General features: G+C 39.9%; 4 protein-coding genes across 7 annotated transcripts in view; 3 read left to right on the top strand and 1 right to left on the bottom strand.

Moving 5' to 3' along the window:
• gpat2 (glycerol-3-phosphate acyltransferase 2, mitochondrial) overlaps positions 1–2,177 on the top strand; it is a 111,184-nt gene extending 109,007 nt beyond the window's left edge. For all 4 annotated transcript variants that reach the window (XM_056377171.1, XM_056377174.1, XM_056377173.1 and 1 more), the window contains one exon: positions 338–2,177. In XM_056377171.1, coding sequence (XP_056233146.1) covers positions 338–454 — 117 coding nt within the window. In that variant the 3' untranslated portion in view covers positions 455–2,177. The remainder of the gene's footprint in view (positions 1–337) is intronic.
• A 148-nt stretch (positions 2,178–2,325) lies between these two features.
• fahd2a (fumarylacetoacetate hydrolase domain containing 2A) lies at positions 2,326–8,276 on the bottom strand. The gene is made up of 8 exons (XM_056377176.1): positions 8,117–8,276; positions 7,174–7,436; positions 6,400–6,616; positions 5,332–5,391; positions 5,074–5,236; positions 3,758–3,866; positions 3,146–3,233; positions 2,326–2,981 (listed from the first exon to the last, which is right to left on the bottom strand). The coding sequence occupies exons 2-8, from the start codon at positions 7,434–7,436 to the stop codon at positions 2,919–2,921; spliced, it is 963 nt and encodes a 320-aa protein (XP_056233151.1). The 5' UTR covers positions 8,117–8,276; the 3' UTR covers positions 2,326–2,918.
• Positions 8,277–8,724: 448 nt separating this feature from the next.
• zgc:152830 (uncharacterized protein LOC767682 homolog) lies at positions 8,725–16,760 on the top strand. Its single transcript, XM_056377424.1, has 16 exons — positions 8,725–8,830; positions 9,902–9,943; positions 10,043–10,133; positions 11,000–11,148; positions 11,747–11,855; positions 12,039–12,166; positions 12,254–12,353; positions 12,559–12,634; positions 12,747–12,832; positions 13,634–13,738; positions 13,940–14,015; positions 14,142–14,260; positions 14,696–14,779; positions 14,899–14,956; positions 15,934–16,115; positions 16,230–16,760. Exons 1-16 carry the CDS (start codon positions 8,820–8,822, stop codon positions 16,365–16,367), a joined length of 1,554 nt encoding a protein of 517 aa, XP_056233399.1. The 5' UTR covers positions 8,725–8,819; the 3' UTR covers positions 16,368–16,760.
• A 1,593-nt stretch (positions 16,761–18,353) lies between these two features.
• On the top strand, positions 18,354–22,847 carry pcna (proliferating cell nuclear antigen). The gene is made up of 6 exons (XM_056377432.1): positions 18,354–18,790; positions 20,451–20,548; positions 20,660–20,727; positions 20,826–21,020; positions 22,044–22,167; positions 22,272–22,847. Exons 1-6 carry the CDS (start codon positions 18,570–18,572, stop codon positions 22,346–22,348), a joined length of 783 nt encoding a protein of 260 aa, XP_056233407.1. The 5' UTR covers positions 18,354–18,569; the 3' UTR covers positions 22,349–22,847.
• Positions 22,848–25,615: the final 2,768 nt, after the last annotated feature.

Consider the following 25,615-nt stretch of genomic DNA (forward strand, 5'->3'; position numbering starts at 1 on the left):
AAACAAAAAGCAGGACAGTACAGTCTGAAGTTTGGCTGTCTCATTTCGCCTTGTTATTTCAGACCTTGCTGAGTGAATAAGGTGGTTCAGTGTTATTTATGTAACATCTTTAGTTTTCTTTTTCTTTTTCATTTTTGATGTGTTCTTGTTTTGAAGGGTCTTGTGTTTATCTCTTTTATTACTTCAGTGTTTTTTTTTTTATTTGTCCTTGTACAAAAAGCACACCACCAAAGATAAGAAAAGCTGCGTGCGTTCAGTGTCCAAATAAAGGTTACTGAACAAAAAGTGTTGCGGTCGCGAGTGTCCTGACGGTGCTGCGTGTTTATGTTCACTTCAGGTTCTCTCGGAGGAGCGCCAGAAGGGAGGCGTCTTCCTGGGTATCGGCTCTTTGTTCCAGCTGTCAGAAAACAGGCAGAAATTGCACCGCTTCATCTCACAGTACCTCTACAATTAATGTGTTTAACTCAGCAGTGTGACTCGAGGCCTCGACACAGCTTTGTTTTGTTGCAGAGTCTGACCTCATCTTCTGTTCGTGTCAGAGAAACTTGTGTTCAGTCATGCTGAGCCAGGATGCTCGTGCCTTTAGGTTAATTGCGTTTTGATTTTTCAGTGATGAGACATTGATTTTAAGTTTATCTTTAGTAATAGCATTAGCATAAAGCCACAGGGGACGAGGATTATGAAGTCCCTGTAATCAGTTGTGAGGACTCACTGTAGGATGATGATGCTCAGTGCAGCTTGTGTTTCGACCATGTTTATGTTGTGATGAAGGCTGCAGAAGTTTAGTTTGTTACATTTGGAAATGTTTTAGTTCTTTTTTCTGGTTTTTCACAAATTGATTCGTTCAAATAAATAAACGTTATTTCATCATAAATCCAGCACATACGCAGAGTGGGTTTCACGTTCACAAACTAAACTCTTTTACAGCAGTATATTATAATATTCCCATTCCTATAGATTTATTCCTAACAGCTCATCATTCTGGGTTGCTCTCCTGAATGTAGAGCTCTCTGTGCTGACTCAGACCTCAGGAGAGTCTGTCTGTTCCATGTAGACCTTTTGACACCAAGACGCAGAGACAAATCGATGCCTCGCTTTGAACGGGGCAGAGCTTTTTCTGGCAGGCGTTAGTATTTTGGAGTTCACAGCTGACTGTTTGTGCAGTCAAGAGGCGGAGCGGCTGTTTTTTTTTTTCTTTTTTACCCTCCTAAACCGAGCACTCATCAAAGCTGCGGTTCATCAGCTCTCACTGACTGTGAAACTCTATTGCCACCCAGTGTTAAACTGACGATACTGTTGCGTCCTAAATAGTAGTCACACACGCCCTTTGCTATAGCGGGGTCCCGAATCCATACTACACACTACTGCTAAGCAGGTTTGAGTGTGTGTGTTCAGTGGAAAAGCGATGTGGACATTATTCTCCAACAATAGAGGAGCTGCTCACAGCTGGAAAGAATTCATGGTTTAGTTTGTGATGGTGATGAAACGGCTTGAAGAACACCTTAAAAACAAATAATAAGTCTGTTTCTTTTGATTAATTGGCCGTGGCAGTTTATAGTCTCAGTTTGATCAAATGACTGAAGAATCGTGTATAAAACTGCGAAGCATATTGATTTCTTGTAAAAACACTACACTCTAAATATTTGTTTACGCTGCTCACAGGCAGTACGTTGTATGGTATTGAGACACAGCTGAAGAAAAGGTAGATGCAGCATCACAACATCATAACCTTCACTGCATTAGTTTTATCTTAGCGTGCTGATTAAAGTGACAACTGAGTATATTTCTATAATTTGCCAGAAGAGCGTCCTGCACAGAAAATTTTCTTGAAAGATTTATGATATAAATGAACTTCATATTCAATTGTTGCTGTGAATACATCGGTCTTGACTGATTTTAAATTCTTTCATATTTACAAAAAAACCCAATTGGTGGTTTGATGCCCAGTGTCCCTGAGCAAGAAGCTGAACCCCAAATTACTCCCAATGTACAACATCATTTGAGAAAACTGAAAGCTGCTTTGGAAAAAATAATTTTCCAAATTAATGTAACGTAATCCCTAATTTTGTAAGTAATAATTTTTAACACAATCAAGCGACTCAGTGGGCAGACATAATTACCAGGCTCAACACGTCACCTCATCACAGTATTGAAAAATGTAAATGGGTCTGTTCAGTCCTGGGGTTTCCCTAAAGCTCGTCTTCATCCGTGAAAAAATTCAACTTCAGCGAATTGAGCAAAAATGAAGCGAGCAGGTAGACGAGTCAAAACCCAGATCGAAGTAATTATGAAGAATTTTCTCGCAGGCAAAGCAAGCGACAAATATTGAGGACAGCATATTTTTAATTAAATTGAATTTTTCCCCATCACTAGAAATCTGCTTTCTTTTTATGAGAAAGTTTGCTGTTTGAAAGTTAGTAGAAAAGTTTTATGCCTGATTTATCATCCTGAATATTAAATATAATTAGAAATACTTTTTTGTTTTTCACACTGAAATAAGTGCGGAGGTTCACAGTGTCTGTTGTGTAGCATGAGTGCGTGACTGTTGATAGAGGGTATTTTTACAGCTGGTGATGACTGTGACTCAGTAACTGGCTGAGCTGCAAACACCATGTTGACTCATGTAATTACATTGTACACATCCACATAGTAAAAAATAACACGTTTTCCTTCCACGCAGTTAGTGAAGTATCATGACTAAAACATTCATCAGGAAACATACACTTATTACACATCTGCACACAATCAAAAGTAAAAGCCGGAAAAGTAAAAAAAAAAAAAAAAAAAAAAAAATGATTATGAAACATTAACTGGAAATAGTAATTCATTGTGTGAAGCAGGCGATCAGAAGTGCAGTTTGTTTAACGGCTGACATTCCTCCATGGATTGTTGCTGTTTTCAGCAGTTTGTCTTGGGCGTTAGACCACTCTGTTGACTATAGAGCCTAACTGGTCTATCTGGCACTCCACCACGTCTCCTTTCTGAAATGAAAAAACAGTTAAACACCCCGTTAAAATACTCCTTTAATATCTATTAAGATTGTGTTTTGGATGAAGTGAAAGTAAAACCGGAGCTACAGACACATGAATGTGAGCAAATCAGCTCTATAATTTTTAATGTTAATTAGTTTCATCCATGAAATCACCTTGAGAAAGACGGGTGGCGTCCTGAATACACCCACGCCTGGAGGGGTGCCTGTCAGGAACACATCTCCTGGAGATAATGTCACAAACCTGACAGAGGAGAAACAAAAACACACACAGTGGAGGCTCAGACTCAGGAGCAGGAAAGAGACAGAGTGATATACATTAGCATAAAGATTCGAGGACTTGCTATCGAATGTGGAAAGAATGGCGTTGTCACCAGTGAGTCAGGGCAGAAAGCAAGAGGCTTTTCCATCCAAGAATCTCAGATCAGATCAGTGAACGCCCCATTTGGCCGGAAAGCTTTAGGGTAAAAGGGTGCCAGCCATGGCGGATAAGTCTTTGCTGAATCATGTAATTTCAGCTTCAAGTCAGTCACGAAACAGAGCCCATTTGCTCGCACAGTCCCCTTTTTCTTGGATTCATTTTCTGTCACAATTCAAATTGCATTATTTCTTAAATGGAAACTGCACTCTCAGCACGAGTTACTGAGGCGGAAAAATGTAAAAGCTCTGTATTTATTATGTAAATCTGTTCTTAAAACATGCAGTGCCTCTGTAGAGTTCTCATGCACAGACACCATCATCATGAGCAGTGACGGTGAGCGGACATACTTGGAGACCCAGGCGACCAGCGCGGCTGTCTTGAAGATCATCTGATCAGTGTTGCTGCTCTGGACTGTGTCTCCGTTGACCAGGCAGCGGATGCCCAGGTTGTGAGGGTCTGGAGGGGGAATGATACAAAAAGCAGGACAGCTGATATTCCTGTTTGTGGCTGTAGACCTGGACTTATTACATGACGACCCCTCAAGAAGGTGAATGGACATAGTCACACATGAAAATAGAAGAAACAGAAATAAAGTACCCAGTAATGTGCAAATATATGACAATAAAGAAGAAAAGAACACTCTGCCATAGTAACCTAAAAGGAGCTGTTATTTAAACAATTTGATTATTTGATATACATTGTGTTGAATAATTTTTCAAGTTTAGCGGTGCTTGGATTAATGCTGTAAGATCATTTAATTAATCTGTTGTCACTTATTGGACCAAGAACATATTCATTTTCTTGTCCTTAAACACTCACTTGTTTCTGTGACTTCACCAAACTCCCTCAGCTGCACAGACTTGGCTGCTTTCACTTTACAGAAACGTACAAAAATACAATAAAGGATTTCCCACTGTGATGCTACACGTAGAGAAATATTACAGCCTACAGTCGGTGATGCTCCACTGTCTGGTGTTGTAACAGGATGATACTGGACTGACCTGCATTCAGACCTGAAATGTATAAATTACTGGGCGGAAATACGCCAAAGAAATCATAAAATCTAAAGCCATTATGACGATATGGTGAATAGAATATTAATTTAGTTTGGTATATTTACTTTTAATTAAATCAATTTCTGTAACATATGTAAAGCCACTGTGAGGAAAGGCAGAGAATCTGTGCATGATTCAGCAACAACCATTTGTGAATTTCATTTGTAACCAAGATAAAATTCGTTTTTTTTCTCCAAAATAAAAAATCCAATCTTAAACAGTCTGTAGTTATTAAACTGAGGGTTATTATTGACGTCATCATGCAAGTCCTGAAGAGCCACATCTTTGAGACGGTGTTAACTTGAAATTGAAAGTATTCTGAATTGATATCTCCGTGACTGTGCCACAAATATAATAGCCCACATTCACCAAGAATATTTTTAACCGTAGAAATCCATTTCGACTGATATCCACCATTATCATTCAGTTGTGTTTCCCCTGCTGCTCCAATCAGCTAAAGAAAGCAACACTTCTCACTGAATTGCAGCTTGTTAACTGAGCGAGGCTGCTGACGGACAAATCACAGATAACTGCAGGATTCACCAGACTGCCTTTAATTTCCCCTCTCTGTCTCGCTCTCCCCGCTGTGGTTTCTTGTTCCCTCTCACCGTTCACAGCGTCGGTGGTTACTAAGGCAGGGCCGAGAGGACAGAAGCTGTCAAACGTTTTTCCCAGCAGCCACTGCTTCCCGTTGCGCTTCATCTGCCAGTCACGCGCGCTCACGTCATTGGCCACAGTGAAGCCAGCAACATAGGAGAGAGCGTCTTCCTCCTGAACAACAAGAGGAGTGGAAATGGAGTCTGAGTAGATGCTTCGTCGCAATATCAAAGCATCACAGACATCAGAGCTGAAGTTGTTTTTCTCACCTTGATGTGTTTTCCTCGCCGTCCAATCACAAAGGCCAGCTCCACCTCCCAGTCCACTTCCTTCAGACACACACACAAGACCAAGATGAAGCAAACAGAACATGAAAAAGAGCCAAAGCTGTGTCCCAAATCCAAACTACACACTTAAAAGGTTTTTAGTGTGTTCACAAAAGCAGAAAGATACTCACAACAGTCAGTATGCATTTAAAAAAATGCTTGATTTTTGCTGTTGATTATTGTTCCTTATTGATATTCAATACCACACATGCTGTATCTTCTCCCATTAGTATAAACACTAAAGTATGATTCTTGGTCAATTAAATATAAAAACTGTGTCCTGTACTGTATGCAGTACAATTAGTATGTGGTAATGATGGTGACACGTCTTGATAGTGTCTTATAGTGCTCATCCTTTTCTATAAGGAAAAAAAATCTTGCACAAAAAATGGGATTTATTATGAATATATCTCAGTAATTTTCTTACACAAATTTGACTTGACTCTTACTTCAATAAAATAAAAAAATAAGATGAAGTTCAATCTCAAACAACAGGCTAAATTTATTGTGTCTTGGTCAAATCTCTCAAAGTCTTCTATAACTTTACTATGACAACACTGATTCTTTTCATTTGCCCAGATATTACGATGCACAATTACATTCACACACTGTTAAAGCCGGAGTAAAAACTCTCAGGGTTTCTTTTGATCCCAGCTCAGTGTCAAATCTCTGTTTGAATGCTGCTGCATCCTGTTGAATTAACGAAGGAACACTGTAAAATGTAGAAACTTAAACCTTAAGATTTTTTTAAAAAGTCATCCATGCTTTCATTACATCACGGCAAATGTCCAAAACTTTGCAGCAAGGCTTTCATCAATCACGCATTTCACCAGTTCTATCGTCTCTCCACTGGCTCCCTGTTACTTATACAATTGATTTTAAAGTTTTACTCATGACATGAAAGATATTACATTAGACCTAAAAGAGTTGTTTGTATGTATTGTCTTCCCTCCCCCTTCGAAACACAGTTTGACCTTTTGGAAGTGACAACATTTCCTTCCTTGCTCTCACCTGGCTCTCTGGGGGCAGTGTAATGTCATCGTACGGCCCTGTGATGGCGCTGGGGAACTTGCTGAAGATGATCGGTTCTTTGGGGATCGGAGCGTTCTGCTCCAGGCAGTGGTCGCGGTAGTTCATACCCACACACACCACCTTCTCCGGGGCCAACACAGGAGACAGCAGACGGATGTCGGGTCGCTCCAACACACACTGACCGGACGCCAAGGCTCTGAGGAGGAGGATGACAACGATGTGTTAGAAAGATCGTGATGGTTTAGGACAGAAGTTGATTGAAGAGGGAGAAGAAGACGATGTTGTTGAAGGTCAAGTTGTAGGAACAAAGAGTCAAAGAAGTACATTTAGGAAGATGATGTTTCACAAAGAAGACGATTTTAACAAATAAGATTTATTTATCAAGAACAGGAAGTTGTTAATTAAGGAAGGGATGTGGATGTAGGAAAATGGTTTTGCTTGATTTAAGAAGTGATGGTGATATTTTACTATCAGCATGATTTAAAACGATAATCCAAGAAGATTATTATTTAGAAAGAGGATGGGGATTTAGAAAAAAAATGATCTAAGCAAGAAGGTTGTAGATTTAGGACATGACATTTATTTAGGAAAAACATGGTGATTTAAGAAGATTCTGGTAACCATGAACAGGATTTATAACAGAGATTATGTTGAGGGGGAGGAAGACAATGATCTGGAAGCAAGAGAGAGTATAATGAGGGAAGATGATGATTGATGAGGATCATTTAGAAAGAAAAGACTGATGTGTGAAACCTCTGTGCACACTCCAGACCCTTGTCTCCCAGCTCCAGCAGCTCTCTCATGGTTGAGGGCATGGAGGGGTCAAACGCCTTCAGATCCACCACACCCAGCCCTTCGCCTTGCTCCACTCCCACTCTGATGCCTCCGTCACCATGGCGATGAAACTGCACCAGACGCATGGCTGCACCGCTCAGGCCTCGGCTCTGTGGGGTCGTGGTTTGGCTTAGACAGAGTAAACTCCTGAAGATGCGAGAGGAGCGAAGAGGAAGTCTCATCTAATGAGGACAAAATAAATGAAAGTAATGAAGAAGACAGAAAGCAGGTGATGACAGGTGACAGACAAGCAGACACAAAATAGAGGTGAAACAAAAAGCAAATGAGAGTTCTTTCTCTGAGGGCGTCTTAAAGACTGATTTTCTTGTTTGTTAGATGTCATCAAATATTGTGAAGTCAAACTTCACACAGCCTCACATTTAAGATGCTGGAGCTGGATAAAGTTTTGCAGTTTTATAAATAAATTAGTTTGATTGATTATCAAAAAATGTTCTGTTTCAATTTATTATTATTATAATTTCTGCACTGGTCCTGCTGTCACATTATTGACCTGTCCATGTCTTGGCTTTTCTTTGAACAAAAACTCCATTGTTAACTTCATTGTGAAAATGTCTGTTATTTCAAAGGTTTACTGGGAAAATCATTGTCTAAAGGAAAAGTGTGGAACTTGCAGAAGTCATAAAATCACGAGCCAAGTGAGAACAAAGTCATAATGTGAACTGTGAACTGTTTTATGTCCTAAAGTAGTTTAGGAAGAAGCTGCGAAAATGAGACAAGTACCCATTATGTCAGCAAGTCTTCCACACAATGTACAATTATCATTGGCTATCGCTTGATTACAGAGCTGTAAATCATGAGCTCGATAAGAAAAGCATGAACACGGTAGCTGGTAACTGCCTACCTGCAGCTCGAGCTGTAGCTTTGTAGCAATGACTTATCTCAGTAAAATGGCATTTCAGGGTTAGGGTTACTTCTGAATGACTGTGACGGCTGCCACTTTTCTCCTGCCCTTTGCACTGTCTCTAGTTAAAACTCACCTCTCCGGTTCTGCACAGAATTCATTACTTTTAACTGCTTCCGGTTTGTGTTTGTAGTCCACGAGGTCAGACCTGTCAGAAACGAGACAAATTACTGAACCGACACAAATGGCAAAGCGTGTTCGTGATATTTATTATATTATGTTTAACAATGCATAATACGTTCCTCTTAATGCGGCTTTTTATGTTTTTAATCAGTTTAAGAAACTACAATTCCCGAGTGTAGCCTTTAAGGAGCCTTAAAATGCAGTGGGAATTTTAGCAAGGTACAAGTACCTCAAAACTGTACTTAAGTATAGTACTTGAGTAAATGTATTTTGTTGCTTTGCTCTACTGCTAATTGATGTTATTTGAGACAAAAAGCCCCTTAAATCATAGTAAAGTAGCATTTTACGGCTAGGATGTTTCGTATTAACGAGCTAGGATAAGGCCGCGAAGGCAACACGAGTGCAACTTAACGGATCATGTGATCAACCGGGGAAGAGTGTAGGGCAGGATCCGTAGTCCCCGGGTCTCTGATTGCCTCTTTCACCCCGAAGACAGCGGAGCAGGAGAAGCAGAAGCAAAATGTGCACCAGGTGAGACAAACGGCTGTTTGTATTTTTAAACGGTTTTCGTGTTGCCTTCACGGGTTTCTAACGTGCTGCTTTACGTTTGCATGAAACATCAGACAAAGAGACTCAGAGAAGGTTTTTATTTTATGTTAATACGCTACTTTAAGCCACAGCTCTATAATGTACGCGGCCGCTGGTTTAATTTAGTCATTTGATTTATCTGTGATCGTGATTCATTTGTTTATTCAATCACAGCTTAAAGCGGAAACATCTGATCCTCTCATATTGCTACAGAAGTGGATTCATTTTCCATTAAAAGGGCCCACACAGCCATCTTTTTGCTCATGTTTCACTTCCAATATTACTATATTTCCTTATATTCACAGGTGTCATATGATCCCGAAAATGTCTGACGAGTGTAAGAAAATCTGTTATAAACAGAAATTCTTTAAGTGAAGAGAAGTAAATATAAACCATGCAGGAAATAGACAAATCAGCCTTTCTTCAAATGTTCACGCACTGTTACGTTTTATTTCATGAACTTAAGTTAAAAAATGATAATAAAACAGTAAGTGTGACATGTACTGAAAGGTTGGGCACCAATTTAAGCAGGATTGGATTGGATTGTTGCACAGGACACATTGCACAGATAAAGGGGAGAATGGACCCGATTATACTCTGGATGCAAATGTCCTGCAGTTAGTTAAGACACCAAAACTGAAATCACGCAACATGGCAATGATCCAAAACATAGTTCAAAATCAACATTGAAAATCTTTGGGTGGATTGGCGATCTGCTGAACAGATGAAAATTCCTGTTTCAACAATAGAAAAAATGTGGCACACTTGGCACAAAGTCTTCATTGTTGCTGCAGTGAAACAAGAAGTGAACCTGTCACAGCTGAAATTAAATCAGATCTCAAAGGTCTTGCTGGATTCCACACTTAATCCACTTTGTTATCTTTAACCTGCATTATAAAAACTGGCTGAGTCCTATTGCATCACCGTCTGAGATAGCGTATCTGTGTCAGGCAGTGCTGCCATTGCATATAGTGAAGGAAATGACGTGTTCTTTTTGTGTGTTTCTCTCTCCAGTGTCCAGCCTGTCGAATGGACCGCCAACCTCAAGAACCAGAAGTGAGTATACCAGGAAAAATGCTGTGTTTCCTCTTTCTCTGACAGAGATCTTAACAGACAGTTAGCATCAGATGACTAACGCATTTTCCTTCTTTTTAGTTTCGATGGCGTCGTCTTGGTCACCCAGAGCCATGACACGTTGCCCTCTGAGCTCGAGTGCCTGAAGGCTCCTCTGCAGGACTACAGCTCTGTGAGTATCTGTTCTCCCACCACCTGCAGCCAGTCAACCCCAAAAACCTACAAAAGATTTATTTAATCTCACCTGCTCTTCCTTTGTCTCTTTTACACCCACTAAACTGACATGCACTCACACACCAAACACCGATTACATCTAGAAATGCACTGTCAAGAATAACACAATATGTTCTCATGTAGGACGGAAAAATCCAGTATTGTCTTTGCATCTGTGCCGTTTCTTTATCTGTGCATTGGGCTGTAAATGTTATGTGTGGACTGTAGTTATTTGTTTTAAATGTTCAAGTTAGGAACACGTGATGTGTCAAATGTCTAGAGTGTGGAAATTAAGTTATTAGAACTCAATAACAAAGTTTTTTTCAGTCCAAGTGTAATTTAGATAAGATAACTGCTGTTTAGTGGGATAAAGAAACGCTTTTATGTTCTTGCAATATGGGTATTAATCAGATGTGTCCCAGTCTAACCCAATGTTAACTTGGATTACAGTCAGACATGCCACCTATCCACTAAAGCATTGGTCATAGGAAAGCAGAAAAAAAAGATTTGCTACATAAAATTTATGTTTTTATTCTTCAGATATTCCTCCACTGGGTGATTTCACCTGTCAGGCCTCAGCTGTGTCATATAATGTGCAACCAGTAACAAGAGATCACAAACAGACACGGCTTCAGTTAAGGAGTTCAGCTAATCATAAGCCACTGCTCAAGCAGTCTTGTGCTACCACTGTAAACAAAGATGGACAGTGAAGAAGAGATCACTAAGTTTCTATTCTCTCGGGTGTTGTTCTGCTTCCAAATCTCAAAACGAGAGGTGGTATAACATGTGGTTGTGTTTTCTTGTGTGCTGTTACTTTACTTCCAGGTGGACAGCGGTTTGGGGGAGGAGGTGGTGCTCATCAAGGTCCCTGGTCTCCCTGGTAACCGCCTGGTGTTTGCCTCCACCGGCCCTGTAAACCGTGACTACGATGACATCAGGCGCTTCAGTGATGCAGCAGTCAACGGCATCAAACGGTCAGTGAATGGAGGTTTTTCCCTCCTTAGTGTCTCATGATGCTGGTTTATCTCCACAGCTATATCTTAACTCCCTTAATGGCCTCCAATTTGTAGATAATTGGTTTGTAATAATTGGTTTAGTAATCCAGGCTGCGATTTGAATGTTTTATAATTTGGAGAAATGATTTATCAGCTCAAATGTTTTAGAAAAAGTGGAAATTAAATAAATTTCACATCAAACTATGTAGTTTCTGGAAATGATGATAGACGAGTAAACGGTGACTATTTTTGAAAGACTCTTCTCAGAATCTTATCCATGAATCAGACTAAAAGGGGAAATAACAAGTAAATGTTTGAAATTTGTGCTTAACTACAATAACAATTATAGGAATAATTTAAAAATAGATTATTTTTCTGTTGTTCGACGAATCAATTATTATTTACTTAGGAGTTATGTATGTGCATCTGTTTGTTCTAGATATTATATTTTACTCAGATATTTCTAAAGAATAAAGAAAGTAGTTTGTGGTCGTTTTATTAATCAGACCTATAGATCTGCTATTCTTAATGTACCCCAAGTTTCTTTCCTGTCTTACTCATCCGTGTGTCGCTCCAGGGCCTTGAAAGCTGGCATGCAGCGCCCCCTGTTGGTCTGCCCTCCACACAAGGACTATAAGAACAGCACCTTGGTGGCTGCCCTCGGGGCCCTTCAGGCTCTCTACATGGTGAGAAAAAAACTGAACAACTCCTCGTCATCCGGAGCTGATAGAAGCAATGTTCACACTTGGTTCTTGTTTACCAGTCATGAGAAGTGCCACTTTGCCAGTTTGAATGATGTGGGCAGTGACTAGTCTATGGAAAGTCTATGGAAATCACTCACTTTTTACATTCTGTCTTTTCCATAACAGCCCCTTGAAGTGAGGGAGGGGAATGTGAAACCCACTGACTTCAAGGTGTGTGTTCTGGGGCTGTGGGCTGCACAGGAGGCTCAAGGACGGAGGCTGGTGGAGCTAGCTGATGCTCTGGAGAGCGGGAGGTGACTCACAATACCTGATCTCATTTCCTGCAGAGATTTTATCACATCATGTCATTCACTAACTCCCCCCCCCCCCCCCCCCCCCAGAGTGGCGTGTCGTGACATCGGTGGCTCCGACCCCGAGCGTATGGCTGCTCCTCGCGCGGCTGATTACGTCCAGGCTCTCTTCAAGGACAGCCCCGTGCAGGTAGTAAGAAATATTAAACCATATGATACTCCATATTTTATTTGTGGGAGAAAGTCAACAGTCTTATATTTTTCCTCCTAAGAAAAAAAAAAAATGTGTAGAAATAATTTTCAGTCACCGTCCAGAACAACTGTGTGGGTGTTTGGTTCTTCACTGGCACTTTGAGCAACATTTTAAGAACGTGCCTGTGTTTATTCACCTGCAGGTGGAAGTGGTGAGCAACCTGAAGACTCTGGAGAAAGAGTATCCCTGTCTGGCTGCAGTCAACCGCTGCGCCAACAGTAAGAGAACAGATTTAGTTTTCATCACATATTAACAAAACTCTGGACACAGATTTACCTAACTGTTTTTAAAGATGTTTGCATACTCATTCATAGTTTCCTCCTCGTACAGGTGTACCGCGTCATCAGGCCAGAGTCATCAGGCTGAAGTACTGTGGAGACGGGCCGATCCAGAAGACACTCATGTTGGTGGGAAAGGTGAGAGGGAACTGTCGGACTTCTGTCTGTGAACCACCAAAACATTGAAGGAAAGCTTGACTCTGGAAATAAATATCAAGTCATATATTCACCAAAGTGTCCTTTTTAAAACACAAGATAATTTCAGGACAAAATCCCCAAAAGAACGTTGATCAAACATCAGCAGATACTCTACGTCACTCTAGGTGATTTGTTGCCATTAAACTTTAGTTTTCGGACATGTACCGCATCTGTTGAAAACACTTAAACTATGTTGCGCAAGCTACAGTACATGGAGAAAGCTGCTATTAAGTGTTTTTCTGGAGCTGTAAGTGATGGCTTCATCCACCTATAGTTTAGGGAAAGGTTGGGATTGAACGTTGGTGGTGAACTTGCTGCATGTTTGGTGATTGATTGAAGTTTACCTTGATATCAGTGAGTGATATCATGCCAGATACCAAATGTGTAGTGTGGTGTATCTATCTATATCTATATATCTAGAACAAACAGATGCAAATAATAATTTATTCATTGAACAACAGAAAAATAATCTATTTTTAAACAATTCTTATAATTGTAATAGTCGTTAAGCTCAAATTTCAAACATTTACTGGTTCCAGTTTCTTTAAATGTGAAGACTTTACACTCTTGACACTCTAACCCTTTAGGGTTTTCATTTGTTGATAGGACAAACAAGACATTTGAACGAGTCACTTTGGGATGAGTAAAACTATAAAGTGCATATTTTAATTAGCATGTACTGTATCTTTATGTGACTGAATTCTCAGTGAATAGAGGTTGGATCTTATGTTGTGTTTCCAGGGCATCACCTACGACACTGGAGGAGCTGACATCAAGGCCGGTGGATTCATGGCTGGGATGCACAGGGACAAGTGCGGAGCTGCTGCCGTAGCTGGCTTCTTCCAGGTGAGTGACCTGAATAACAAACCCTCAGGGAGATAGAGAAGCTGATCTCTGGGTTTGGCTCAGTGATTTCAAAATAAAAATCTGCCCTTCAGGACTTGTGCCTCTCGGTCAGGAATCAACCGCAGGTATCCAGGTTACACCTGAGCTTCAGTGACGTGTTTACAGCTCTGCCGCTTCAGTAATGTCCCTCTTGCCTTCTAGATTTTAGCTAAGCTGAAGCCGAAGCATCTGAAGGTTATTGGCTCGATGGCCATGGTGAGGAACAGTGTGGGTTCAGGTCAGTTTAATTCACGTTTTTCCATTATTTGTGTTTATGCTGGGTCTTTTTTTTTACTTCTCTCAGCGAGGCCTGTGTTACAGCTCTCTCTCCCTCAGCTGACTGTGCATGCGTGTATCTTCTCAGACTGCTACGTGGCCGATGAACTGGTGGTTTCCCGTGCGGGTCGTAGAGTGAGAGTGGGGAACACTGATGCCGAGGGACGTATGGTGATGGTCGACCTGCTCTGTGAGATGAAGGAGAAGGTCAGAACATCTCATTATAATTACTTCTTACAGTCCAACCCCTTTTCTGCACTTACATCCCTCCTCTTTTTTTTGTAACGACATTTTATTATGCTTCTCAACAATATCAACGATACACTACGTGAATTAAACACATGACTTAGATCCATTAAATATATGGTTTACATAGCACATGACATATTATAACCTACATCTTCCCACCTCCATGTGACATTTTAAACATATTTCTGTCAAACGTTGATTCATCCTGGAAATTCCGCTTCAAAAACTACCATATTTGTTTATATGTTGTTTCATCTATTTTAAGATGTCGTAGATATTCTGAACTTGAGTTACAAGCAAGGTGAAGCTCAGCCAATCCATGACCAAGAATAGTTTTCTTTCGTTTATTAAGGAGGTCCCTTGTCCTTCTGATCGTGTCATCTGTTTCTGCAGGCGGTATGTGAGACTTCTCCTGAGCTGTTTACTATCGCCACTCTGACTGGTCACGCCATCAGAGCCATGGGACCCAACTACTCTGTAAGTACCGTTCAAGCACAGACAATACTGCATTTTACTGAGAGATGTTGATATTTAAACATCAAAAAAGTTCAAATAATCCACTGCTGTAGAGTTGAGTTTAGTATTTCTCGCTGTAGATCATCATGGATAATGGGCCGGCCCACCGCAGCGGGAATGCTGCTCAGTGGCAGAAAGGTAAGAAAAGAGTTCATTTTATTGTGAAAGTTCATATATCGTCTTGGAAACTAAATAGTGTTTAAATATATCAAGGTCCATTTTTTAGGAGTTGTCTCAGTTGTTGTAATAACTGACAACTGAGAAACCTCCATCTATTGAAGACTTTGAAATGTGGTAGAAAGCACTGGGAAAAGCCATTGAGTAATCCTTTAAATTAAAATTATTTTGTCAAACTACACGAAAAAAAAGTTACAAAGCAAAATGTGACTTGAATGGAAACACCTGTGTTCATTCATTTGAACCAGAATCCATCAATTGATTTTTTGATTGTTAGCAAACTTATTTAGGTTAATGACAAATTGATTATCAAATATTTGTTACTTCTTCTCCAATGCAAAGAGTTGCAAGCTGCTCTCTGTTTAATATCATTATAAACACAACCACTTTAAGACATACAGACTATTTGGTAATTTAGTATCTTGTATTGTTCATTGTTATAAATGTCACAGCTTTTGATTTTTGGAGAGGATTTTAATTAGAAATTATTAGCTGTTTGCCACTCTAATCTCTAAGACTATTGAAGTTGCATTCAAAGCAGACCACATGACACAGTATCAACACGTCAAAGCAGAGGTATGTATTTATACCTCAGCAAAATTGACCATTGACCAAAGAGCGGTGTCACTCTCTCAGCTCTGCCTCCATGTTTAAAGACAGACCTGTAGACTCTGTTTAATAGTGGTTCATTTTTATAATAAAACTATTATTGAATAAAATATTCATAATGGCAGCAGTGAGATGACTCGTACCGTTTCATCATGTTCTTGGATTTAATCCCTCCTTACACATGCAGTACCACGGGCTGCCCAGCAGATTTCACCATTGTGACTGTATCAAATAATACACTGTCTCAATCCCAGCACAATTTGCTTCATAGACAGATTTCTCTTCCCCATCATTAACTAACACATGGTCTTTGCTCCACTTTCGTGCAGCTGGAGAGGTGTTGGGCGACGTGTTTGAGGTGTCCAGCATCCGGCGAGAGGACTACGAGTTCCACAAGGGCAAGTCTGAATACGAGGACATCCTGCAGTCCAACAACCTGCCGTCCTCAGCTACACCTCGAGGACATCAGGCCCCTGCAGCTTTCCTCATCATGGCCTCAGGGCTTGACAAGGTGCTCACACGTTCTCCGAATAAATTTTTATTCATCTGCAAATATGCAAAATATAATATGGAAGAAGTGCAGTGATTAACTTGTGTTATTTTCATTTCTGAATTTCCATCGCAGCACGGTGTGGACTCGAACGCACCTCTGCCGTACTCCCACATTGACATCGCTGGGTCCAGTGGTCCTTTCCCCGGTGTCCCAACAGGAGCCCCCATCCTCGCCATGGCAACCAACTACATCATGCCTGGTGGTCTCTAAATAGATTCCACAAGTATAAAAAGACTGCGGCATCTGCACTTAAAAACACAAATTTGTAACCGTCCAAATATAAACGAAATCCCTGCCACAACATGTAATGCAAAATGTACAATTTTTCATGTCTGATGTACCCCAATACCTCGGGTTTTTTTTCTGGAAGAATTTTCTCTATTTTGTAAAATCTTGTGACATTCGTCTCATCTGTGTCGCCCTGTTCCCAAGTGGCCTGAATCCATATATACTCAGGGGTTAAAAGGCAGTACTAAAATATCATCCTTTTTAATGTGCATCTGTATGTGTGTGACAAACCAGCGACGTGGTTGTGTGATCAATGACGCTGTGTGCCAGTCTAACCAAGTACTAATCACTCATCAATAAAACAAACAAATCAGAGCTCATTGTGTTCTTTCCGTATAACCTATTTTATACATTTTGAAGTACTTGTATCTCAATTGAGAATTTCCACTAACTACAAATGCCAGTTTATACTTCTCCTCCACTGCATTTAACATGGAAATTGTACTTTTCACTCCAATACATTTATCTGACAGTTGTAATCATTAGTTACTTTGCTAATTAAAAGTTGACATATAAAACATTCTGAAGCAGTAAGAAATAGCTCGACCTTGACCAACTATATTGAGGGATTCTGCAGATTTTGTAAAGTTAAATTCAAGATTTTTAAAGACTTTTTTTTATTCTACATAGAAAACAATTCATTATGATGTTTCATGATACTTAATGGAGAAATGGAGGCAGCAGGTGTGAAAAAGTTTTCTATTTTGCAGGCCTCACTCACGTTGCAAGAGTTCAGGTCATAAAGACCTTCAGTGTTATACAATGGTTTACTATTTAGCCATTATTATGACTGATAGTGGCCATAAGGAGACACTTCTATACTCTGTTGCTAGGGTAACCAAGGTTTTATAAATAAGGATGTAGAGAAAGACATAAACTTAGAGAATACTGCCCAAATCCAGCTCTAGACAAGGATGAGCTAATTAGGGGAAAGGACAAGACACATGTATTAATTAGGTAAGAGCATTTGAGAATGGTCAGGTTGGATTGACCAGTTTGGGGTAAGATACGGAAAAGTGTTGCAACTTTATATATGTATATATACACCCTATCACACAAAACATCTTCAGGAAATGGTGTGGCACTACTCTGGTTCATTTGTTGTCTTCTGAACTGCCAGTGATAGTCTTTTTATCACAGCAGGGGCCCCATAGAGGTTAATCTGGCTGTGCTTCCACCACTGCCTGTCAGACATGATTGCCAATTATTGTCAGCCTTATCTTGGATCAGTTTCATAGCTCATTTAAAAAGGAAACATGTTATTTTCTAATAATTTCTTGTAAGTTTTCTGTAAAGAACCAAGTAGTTTGGTAGGCTCATTAGCCTACAGGAAAATTAGAGACAAAGTTCTGAGAGTGTTATTTTTGTCATTTGTAGGACAGTTCAGATTCAGAATCAGATTGTTTAATAGCCAAGGACGGGGAATTTTTGTTCAGTACACTGTGTTACACTCTGCAGCACAGATACATGTATAGACAGACAAGTGCGCGCATTATCATACAGACAGCAGGCAATCAGGGTAAAGCATGTCAGTTGAGTTAGACTGTATTAGTTTTAGCTTATAAACTGCCAACTAAATGTATATCAATATGAATTATTGTTATAAACAGGACTTATTACACAAAGGTCAATCAATAATTGTAGGCGGTCCACACATTGAATTGCATTTAATGAGTGACGAGTTTGAGGGTCTATATATGTAGGTAGTAACACCTTGAAAAAATATAAATATACATGTATTTTGGTGAAATTGAGTCAAACACAATTTCCACGGTTTACACAATTGTCCTCTCCAACATGGCTGGAATCAATGTCCATTCGTTTTAGCGGTCGGGAGGCAGGAACAAGTAGGCGGAAGTGACGCAGTGACGCCGAATCATTAAAACCCGACGTTAGCGCGCGCTTGCAGCTCAAACCTTGCCTCTGCAGTGAGAGTGGTGTCTGCGTGCTGCACTTCTGTCAGCTAACAACACACAAAGGCTGAACTTTTTGGGGGACTCTCTCAAACACACTCGGTGATAACTTCGAGTTACAGCCTCCAATTTGACGGAGTAACGCTAAAGGCGACAAGAAACTCTTCTTTTGAAACCTACGCACACGAAAAAAAAAAACTCCACTGCAACCATGTTTGAGGCTCGCCTGGTCCAGGGATCCATCCTGAAGAAGGTGCTGGAGGCTCTGAAGGATCTGATCACAGAAGCCTGCTGGGATGTCAGCTCGTCCGGCATCTCCCTGCAGAGCATGGACTCCTCTCACGTCTCCCTCGTACAGCTCACCCTGCGGCACGATGGCTTCGACTCGTACCGGTGCGACAGAAACCTCGCCATGGGAGTCAACCTCAGCAGGTGGAGCAAACATTACCTACAGCTCTTTTTAGTCAGAAAACAAATCATGTTTCACGGTCTTTGACACCATTCTGTTGTGGTTTTAGGTTGTAGGCGCGTATAGAGCTAAAGTATCTGCTGACTAATAGCTAGTTTGACAGGTCGAGGTTGCCAAAGTTTCGCCACTACTAAACTACTAAACACTACTAAAATCGATAGAAAAGTTTGGTTTTGTGAGCCACTTTTATGCACAATGCAAACCGCTAATCTTGCACACGGTTAAACGATTATTTCGGTATCTTTTTTAGCTGAAACTAATGGTCTGTGTCTAATATCTGAAGCTCACAAAGAAGGTAGCCATCTTGGCAGAGTTGCCCGGGCATGTCTCTGTTGGGCACTGAGCTGTCATCCATAACTCTTTACTGCCAGCTCTCAAATAGACGCGTTTACAAATGTGTAATTTACTAATAGATCGATTGGTTTAACTAACAGCTTTTTGTCTTGTGTTGAAATTACGTTTGGCGCAGTTTCGGGGGAAACGTCGGCTACATTGTGATTACGTAGCGACGTCATTTGAGCGCCAAATTCTCTGGTTGAGGGTTGGCGGGAATAGATTTTTAACCCGGGAACTTCCACTTCCGCCTGTGCTTCACCACTTTCTGTCAGTGTTACATTACACCGGTTTACTGGATATATCTTTTAGTTAAAATATTTTGGCGTCCATCAAATGTTTTTATATGTGACGTAAAAAATTAGGTTATAAATAGAGTTGAAATGATGAATCGATTATTTAATCGACAGATAATTAACCTGCAGTTTTTTTTTTGGACACAATGCAAAATTCAGTATTCTGATTCCAGCCTCTCAAATTATACCTTTGCAAAGTATGGCTGCAACTAACGACTGTTTCTATTATAAAGTAATCTGCCAAGAAGAAAGAAAATATTCTTTCTTCCCTTCAAAAATGCATAATTTCTTCATATTTGAGAAGGTGGAACTTTCCAATTTTTTACATTTTTACTTTGAAAATGTCTGAACATCTGTTTGGTTATCAAAATTAGTCATCCAGCTTTATCATAAACTAAATAGTCTTTAATACTTGGACTTTTGGGCAAATAAAAATTAATTAATCAGTAGATTAATCAACAATGAAAATCAACCCTGCATGCTTTTCTTAAACATAAAAATTTGTAAACTTGCTCTTATGTTCACAAAACTCATTTACATGTTCAGTGTATTTTCTCGCAAAAAAATCCAAACTAGATTTAGAATAAGAGGTTTATGTGAGCAAGGACACTGAAATGCAAACAGTTGGACATGAGTTATTTTTATGATTGATGTATGAATGTGAGGAATGCCCATCACAAGAATTTGTAGCTGTATAAACAGAAAAGTAGCACATACTCACATTTGAGAGGCTGGAAAAAGAATATCTTTTTCTTCAGGAAATTACTTTTATACAATTAATCAAGAATGTTAATTTTGTTGATTTGGCTAATCCTTCAAATGTTTTGTGGTATTCTGATTGCAATTCTCCTTGATAACATTTACTTTTATGCAGTTTGGAAGCTTTGTTTTTTCAGTATATAACATTTACTGCCTTTTTTAAAGCATTTTCTGTCCCTTGTGGTTTGTAACTCACCTTTTGACTTGTTTTGTCTCTCTTGTCAATCCCATCCAGTATGTCAAAAATCCTGAAGTGTGCAGGAAACGAGGACATCATCACCCTCAGAGCAGAAGACAATGCAGACACTCTCGCCCTTGTGTTTGAGACACTCAGTAGGTTTTTGACTTATTAACAATACAGCCGCATGACATCAACTTGACAGATGTTGCTTAGCTACGTTTCTTCAACATTCATGCCTCATTTATCTCTCTTCACTCTTACAGATCAGGAGAAAGTCTCGGATTATGAGATGAAACTGATGGACCTGGATGTGGAGCAGCTGGGGATTCCAGTAAGTAATCTGTTGCCTGTCCTTGTCCTTTTTTTCTGTCCAACATGTTTTTCATGCACACTGTTCCTGACCTTTCCCCCAACTATCCGTCCCTCCAGGAGCAGGAGTACAGCTGTGTGGTGAAGATGCCCTCAGGGGAGTTTGCCCGTATCTGCCGTGACCTGTCCCAGATCGGTGACGCCGTCATGATCTCCTGCGCCAAGGACGGAGTCAAATTCTCTGCCTCAGGAGAGCTGGGAACAGGAAACATCAAGCTGTCCCAGACCAGCAATGTAGACAAAGAGGACGAGGCGGTGAGCATTAATATTAGATTGTGTTAAAATCAGAATAATTTGCACATAACGCTTAGGAGAGCCTGACTGAAAATGAGCAATCCAATCATATAGGCTGATATTATCTCCTCACAGGTGATTGATATGTGTAAGCTGGCAAGTAATAAGAAACTGTAGTATAGAGTTGTTTGATCATTTAGAAACAGTGGTGTCATTGCAAAGCTTGGCTATCAGAGAGCACTGACATGTTTGTTTTTTCAACTGTAAACATTTAGTTCTCACCAGTACGTCACAAATGTTAAGTAACCAAATTTAAGGGATCCTTTTTTATAAGAAATAATAAAATACCAGGAATAATATTAGATTTAAAGGTTATAAAAAACTGACGCGCATGTACCTCAAACCCAGGCCTGTTGGACTCAAGTCTCTCAAAATGTAATCAGTTGTAGTTTTTGATAACACTGCAAATGCTTGGGTCTTTTTTATTTTTTTAATTAATTACTTTTTAGATAAAATCTATTAAAAGCACAATCCACTTGCTGCTTAAAGCTTCTCAGACGCTGATGGTTTCTTCCCTTTCTCTACTATGTGTCATTAATTTAATACAATAAGATTTTTTTTTTTTTGCCTGTGATGACAGAACCACTTTTAGGACATCAACTTTTGCCAGTTTCAGATTTTTATATATGCTGATTAATTCAAACAAAAATATTCAAAATATTTATTGCTGCCTGTTTGGTTTTCTCCCCAGAATCAAGATTTAAGATCTTGACTTTAAAGCTGAAACTATTAATTGATGATTCAATTGACAGTAGATTAATCTACAAATATTTTTGCTAATCAGTGAAGGTTTTTTAGGGCAATGTGAATCATTCAGTTCCAGTGTTGGTAATATAAACATGTCAGGGTTTCTACAGTTGGTAGTCAAGCAGTACTAAAAGTAACATTATTAGACACCATGATAATGAGCAGTCCTCCTCCTCTACTTTTACTGTTGTGATGGCACAAAAGTTTTGACCGTTCCCCTTCGCTTTCTGATTTTAGGTTACTATTGAGATGAATGAACCCGTCCAGCTGATCTTTGCCCTCAACTACCTGAACTTCTTCACCAAGGCCACGCCACTGTCCAAGACAGTCACCCTCAGCATGTCTGCCGACATCCCCCTCGGTGAGTAAATCTATCCTTTTCTCAAATCGATCTTTTCATTTGGTTTCTCAACATGTTTGCAAAACTTTGTGTGGCCCTAACTTTGACGTTTTTCTTTCCTACAGTGGTGGAGTACAAGATTGCTGACATGGGACACATCAAATACTACTTGGCACCGAAGATCGACGAAGAGGCTTCCTAAGTTGTTTCTAAAAGCCCAAAAGGAAGAATAGAGAAAAGCAGGTGACTGGGACTTGTCCTGAGCGATTGAAGGGCTGAAGTGATCTCATGGTGGTGGATCATCACTCTGTTTGAGGTCTCTGATCTCCTCCTGTCTGAGACATTAACAGCAGGGAGGTTTAGTGTCAACTTTTTATAAACAGTCAGCTGTCAGCCGTATGAATGATACCATCTGTGTGATGTGATAAAGCTTCAGTGCTTTGACTCCGAGCAGGTGTTGAGAGCAGCTCGTCGTGCTCCTGACAGTCCCGCGTTAATTCAGCACTTGTTGACTCCACCTTTGTGTGTCTCTCTCTCTATTTTTGCCCATTTTGGGAAAGCCGATTTCAAGTATCCCATTCCTTGTTGTAGATAACACATTTGTAAATACTTTCTGTGGTTTTCGCACTGTCAGGTCAACCCCAAATGTTTTTGTATTCATTGATTCAGTCCAAAATAAATGATTCAAGTTGTTTCCGATATCCTGTTTGTGTTTCTGACATTTGTGGACAAAAGCTGCACATACAGTAGTTTTAGACTTAAGACATACTCACACTGGGCCTTCAAAGTGTGGAGTCCCTCCCCCTTGTTCTTGTCCCAAAGGTATTTAATGCCACTAGCATTACATCTGTGAAGGTGAATGTACTAAAACATAAATTATGCATTTTGCCTGTGAGCATTTGTTGAATGAAGCCTATCACTGATTAACACTGATTATACTCACATTTTTATGTATTTAATGTAACCCACCTGTTGACATAAAATTAGCCTTTTAGCCTTATAAAATATAAACATGAAGTAGTTGTGGTTTCTGAGTTGAGAACTGGTCTGTTGAGCATTAAAAGCCAATTCATAGACTTTTTTTCATAGACATTTTGGCTTGTCATAGTAAGAAAAACACAGTTGTTACTTATACTTCCAATATTATTCATGACTGTTGTATTTAAGTGTCCAAGTACGTCAGCATGCACAGTACCAGGAACTGAAGCAGCTGAGTGGAATTCAACCATCATTCATTTTAGTGTTTGCATGTGGTTTTCTTACCATGATGTAAAAAGGGCCCATAATGATAAAGGCCAAGTGTTTGTTTTCCTTATAGGCACTTTCAGAGATCATGTGTTTAGGTTTTGATTTTATTTCCAGTAGGCAGGTCACCACATCACTGTGGCAAGTGGCAGTAGTGGAAGAGGCAGAGCAGCAATACTCTGATAAAAGTAAAGGTCCTGGAGTCAAACTCGTAATTAAAGTACAGAAATAAGAGCAAAATGTACTTCAAGTATCAAAGGAAGATGTACTTGTTATGCAGAAAAATGACCACTGTGACTGATATATGTTACATTATTAGATTGTTATTTCTGATGCATTCATGTACAGCGATTTACTGTTGCAGCAGAGGTTGCGAGATGAGTAATGGTAAAGGAAAGAAAAAACCTGCAACTACACAATTTGTACTTTTTCCCCAAATCTTTGAGTTCTTTGGGTCTCAAACTGTTACTTATTTTCATGTTCAGTACCTCCAGGTTGTACTTAAACACAGCACAGGAGTAAATGTCCTGAGATACCTTCTGATAAATGTTTTGAGATCCTTGCTGGAGACAGTTGCTGCAGCAGTAACCAGATGTGGCCAGTAGGTGGCACCATTTAGCTACATTTGTTTCTTCCATGGGTGAGAGCAAATTACAGCAACCTGACAGGTCCCATTTGGGGCATAATTTATTCCTCAACAAATTTATTCTTAATTTCCATTTGGCAGTTTTCACAAAAGGATGAAAGGTCTATTAAATGAAAATGGATGTGGTTTTATTTTGTGCTCCTGGATGGAAAGCACCCGTCAATCTCTCAACATCAAATTGATAATGTCTTTATACCTACACAACTATTATCCAGTGTCAAGGACGTTTCATTTGCTGTCGCCTCACTGTATATCAATTATTCAACCACCCAGTAGGGATTTTGACGCACAATTCCTCCGAACTCAGTTTCACAGAACAGCTACATCACACAAGTCATCAAAGTTGTTGGACATGCAGCCAGATACACCTGAGAGACACAAGTGTGTGTGTCTGCTGCTGGTTGTTTACTGCATTGGGCGTAGGTTTCGTTTGACCACTCTGAGGGCACATACAGTGGGGCATCTGGTGGTCGTCCCCCAGGAAAGTTTGAATATCAAACTTTTCATTTCCTGCAGTTTAAGGTGGAAATATCTTTATTTGGTTAAAGTAGTTGGTAAAGTGGTTTAAAATATAATGGAATATAATGCAGGAAGGCTCTCTAAATCAAAAACGTCCCATGCTGTCAACAATCACATGCTGCCTTTTCTTCAGACGGTCTTTGGACAGCTGCTGCACAGCTAATGCTAGATTAGTTTGTCTGCTGCTATTTCAGATAGATGACGAGGCTTGTATGGGCAGGCCACATTACCCTTAAGATTAGTTAGCAAGCTAGCAAACAGCACTTCTATAAGTAAATTAAAAAACATTACCTATTGGCTCACAACTTGCTTGGTTTTGAGACGTTGAGAAAAAAAAAATTCTTAATATTGGACCTCCTCCTTTCCCTGCTGGCTCCGCTGTGGTTATCTGACTGTGTGCACGGTGCCGGAGGAGACGCTGTGACACTATTGACTGAGATCACAACACTGTGTGTGTGTGTGTGTGTGTGTGTGTGTGTGTGTCTGTGGTGATAATTACATTTGCTGCAAAAGATTCAGTGGTTGTATTATCTCTTATTCATATTCATATTTTGGAAGTAAAAAAAAAAAAAAAAAAAAAGACCCCTGCATCGCCCCAAAATCTGCACTACTGTTTATTGTGTTACAGTGCAGTAGGTAATGTGGAGTCAGTTTTAATCCTCACAACGCTTAAGCTGTCTGGAAGCCACATCTGGCTCTAGTCTGAACTGAATTTCCCACATGGCTGAGTAACATGGGTAGAAACCAGCTGGTACTGTATTACTAGATGACAGTAGTGGAATGTACCTAAGTACATGTACTCATGTACACATCTAAGTACAAATCTGAGGTACTTGTACTCTACTTGATTATTTTCTTTTCATGCCACTTTATACTTCTGCTGCACCACAGGGAAATATTGCACTGTTTACTACAACACATGCTGCATACATTTATCTGACAGTCACTTTAAAACGAAGAGATTTACATACAAAACATATGAAGAGTTTAAAAGATATGATGCTTTGTTGTAGATTAAATTACCCAACTGCACTAAAAGCCTCCCGACAGAGCAGGATT

Source organism: Seriola aureovittata, chromosome 5, assembly GCF_021018895.1.
Source record: "Seriola aureovittata isolate HTS-2021-v1 ecotype China chromosome 5, ASM2101889v1, whole genome shotgun sequence".
Classification (NCBI taxonomy): Eukaryota; Metazoa; Chordata; class Actinopteri; order Carangiformes; family Carangidae; genus Seriola; species Seriola aureovittata.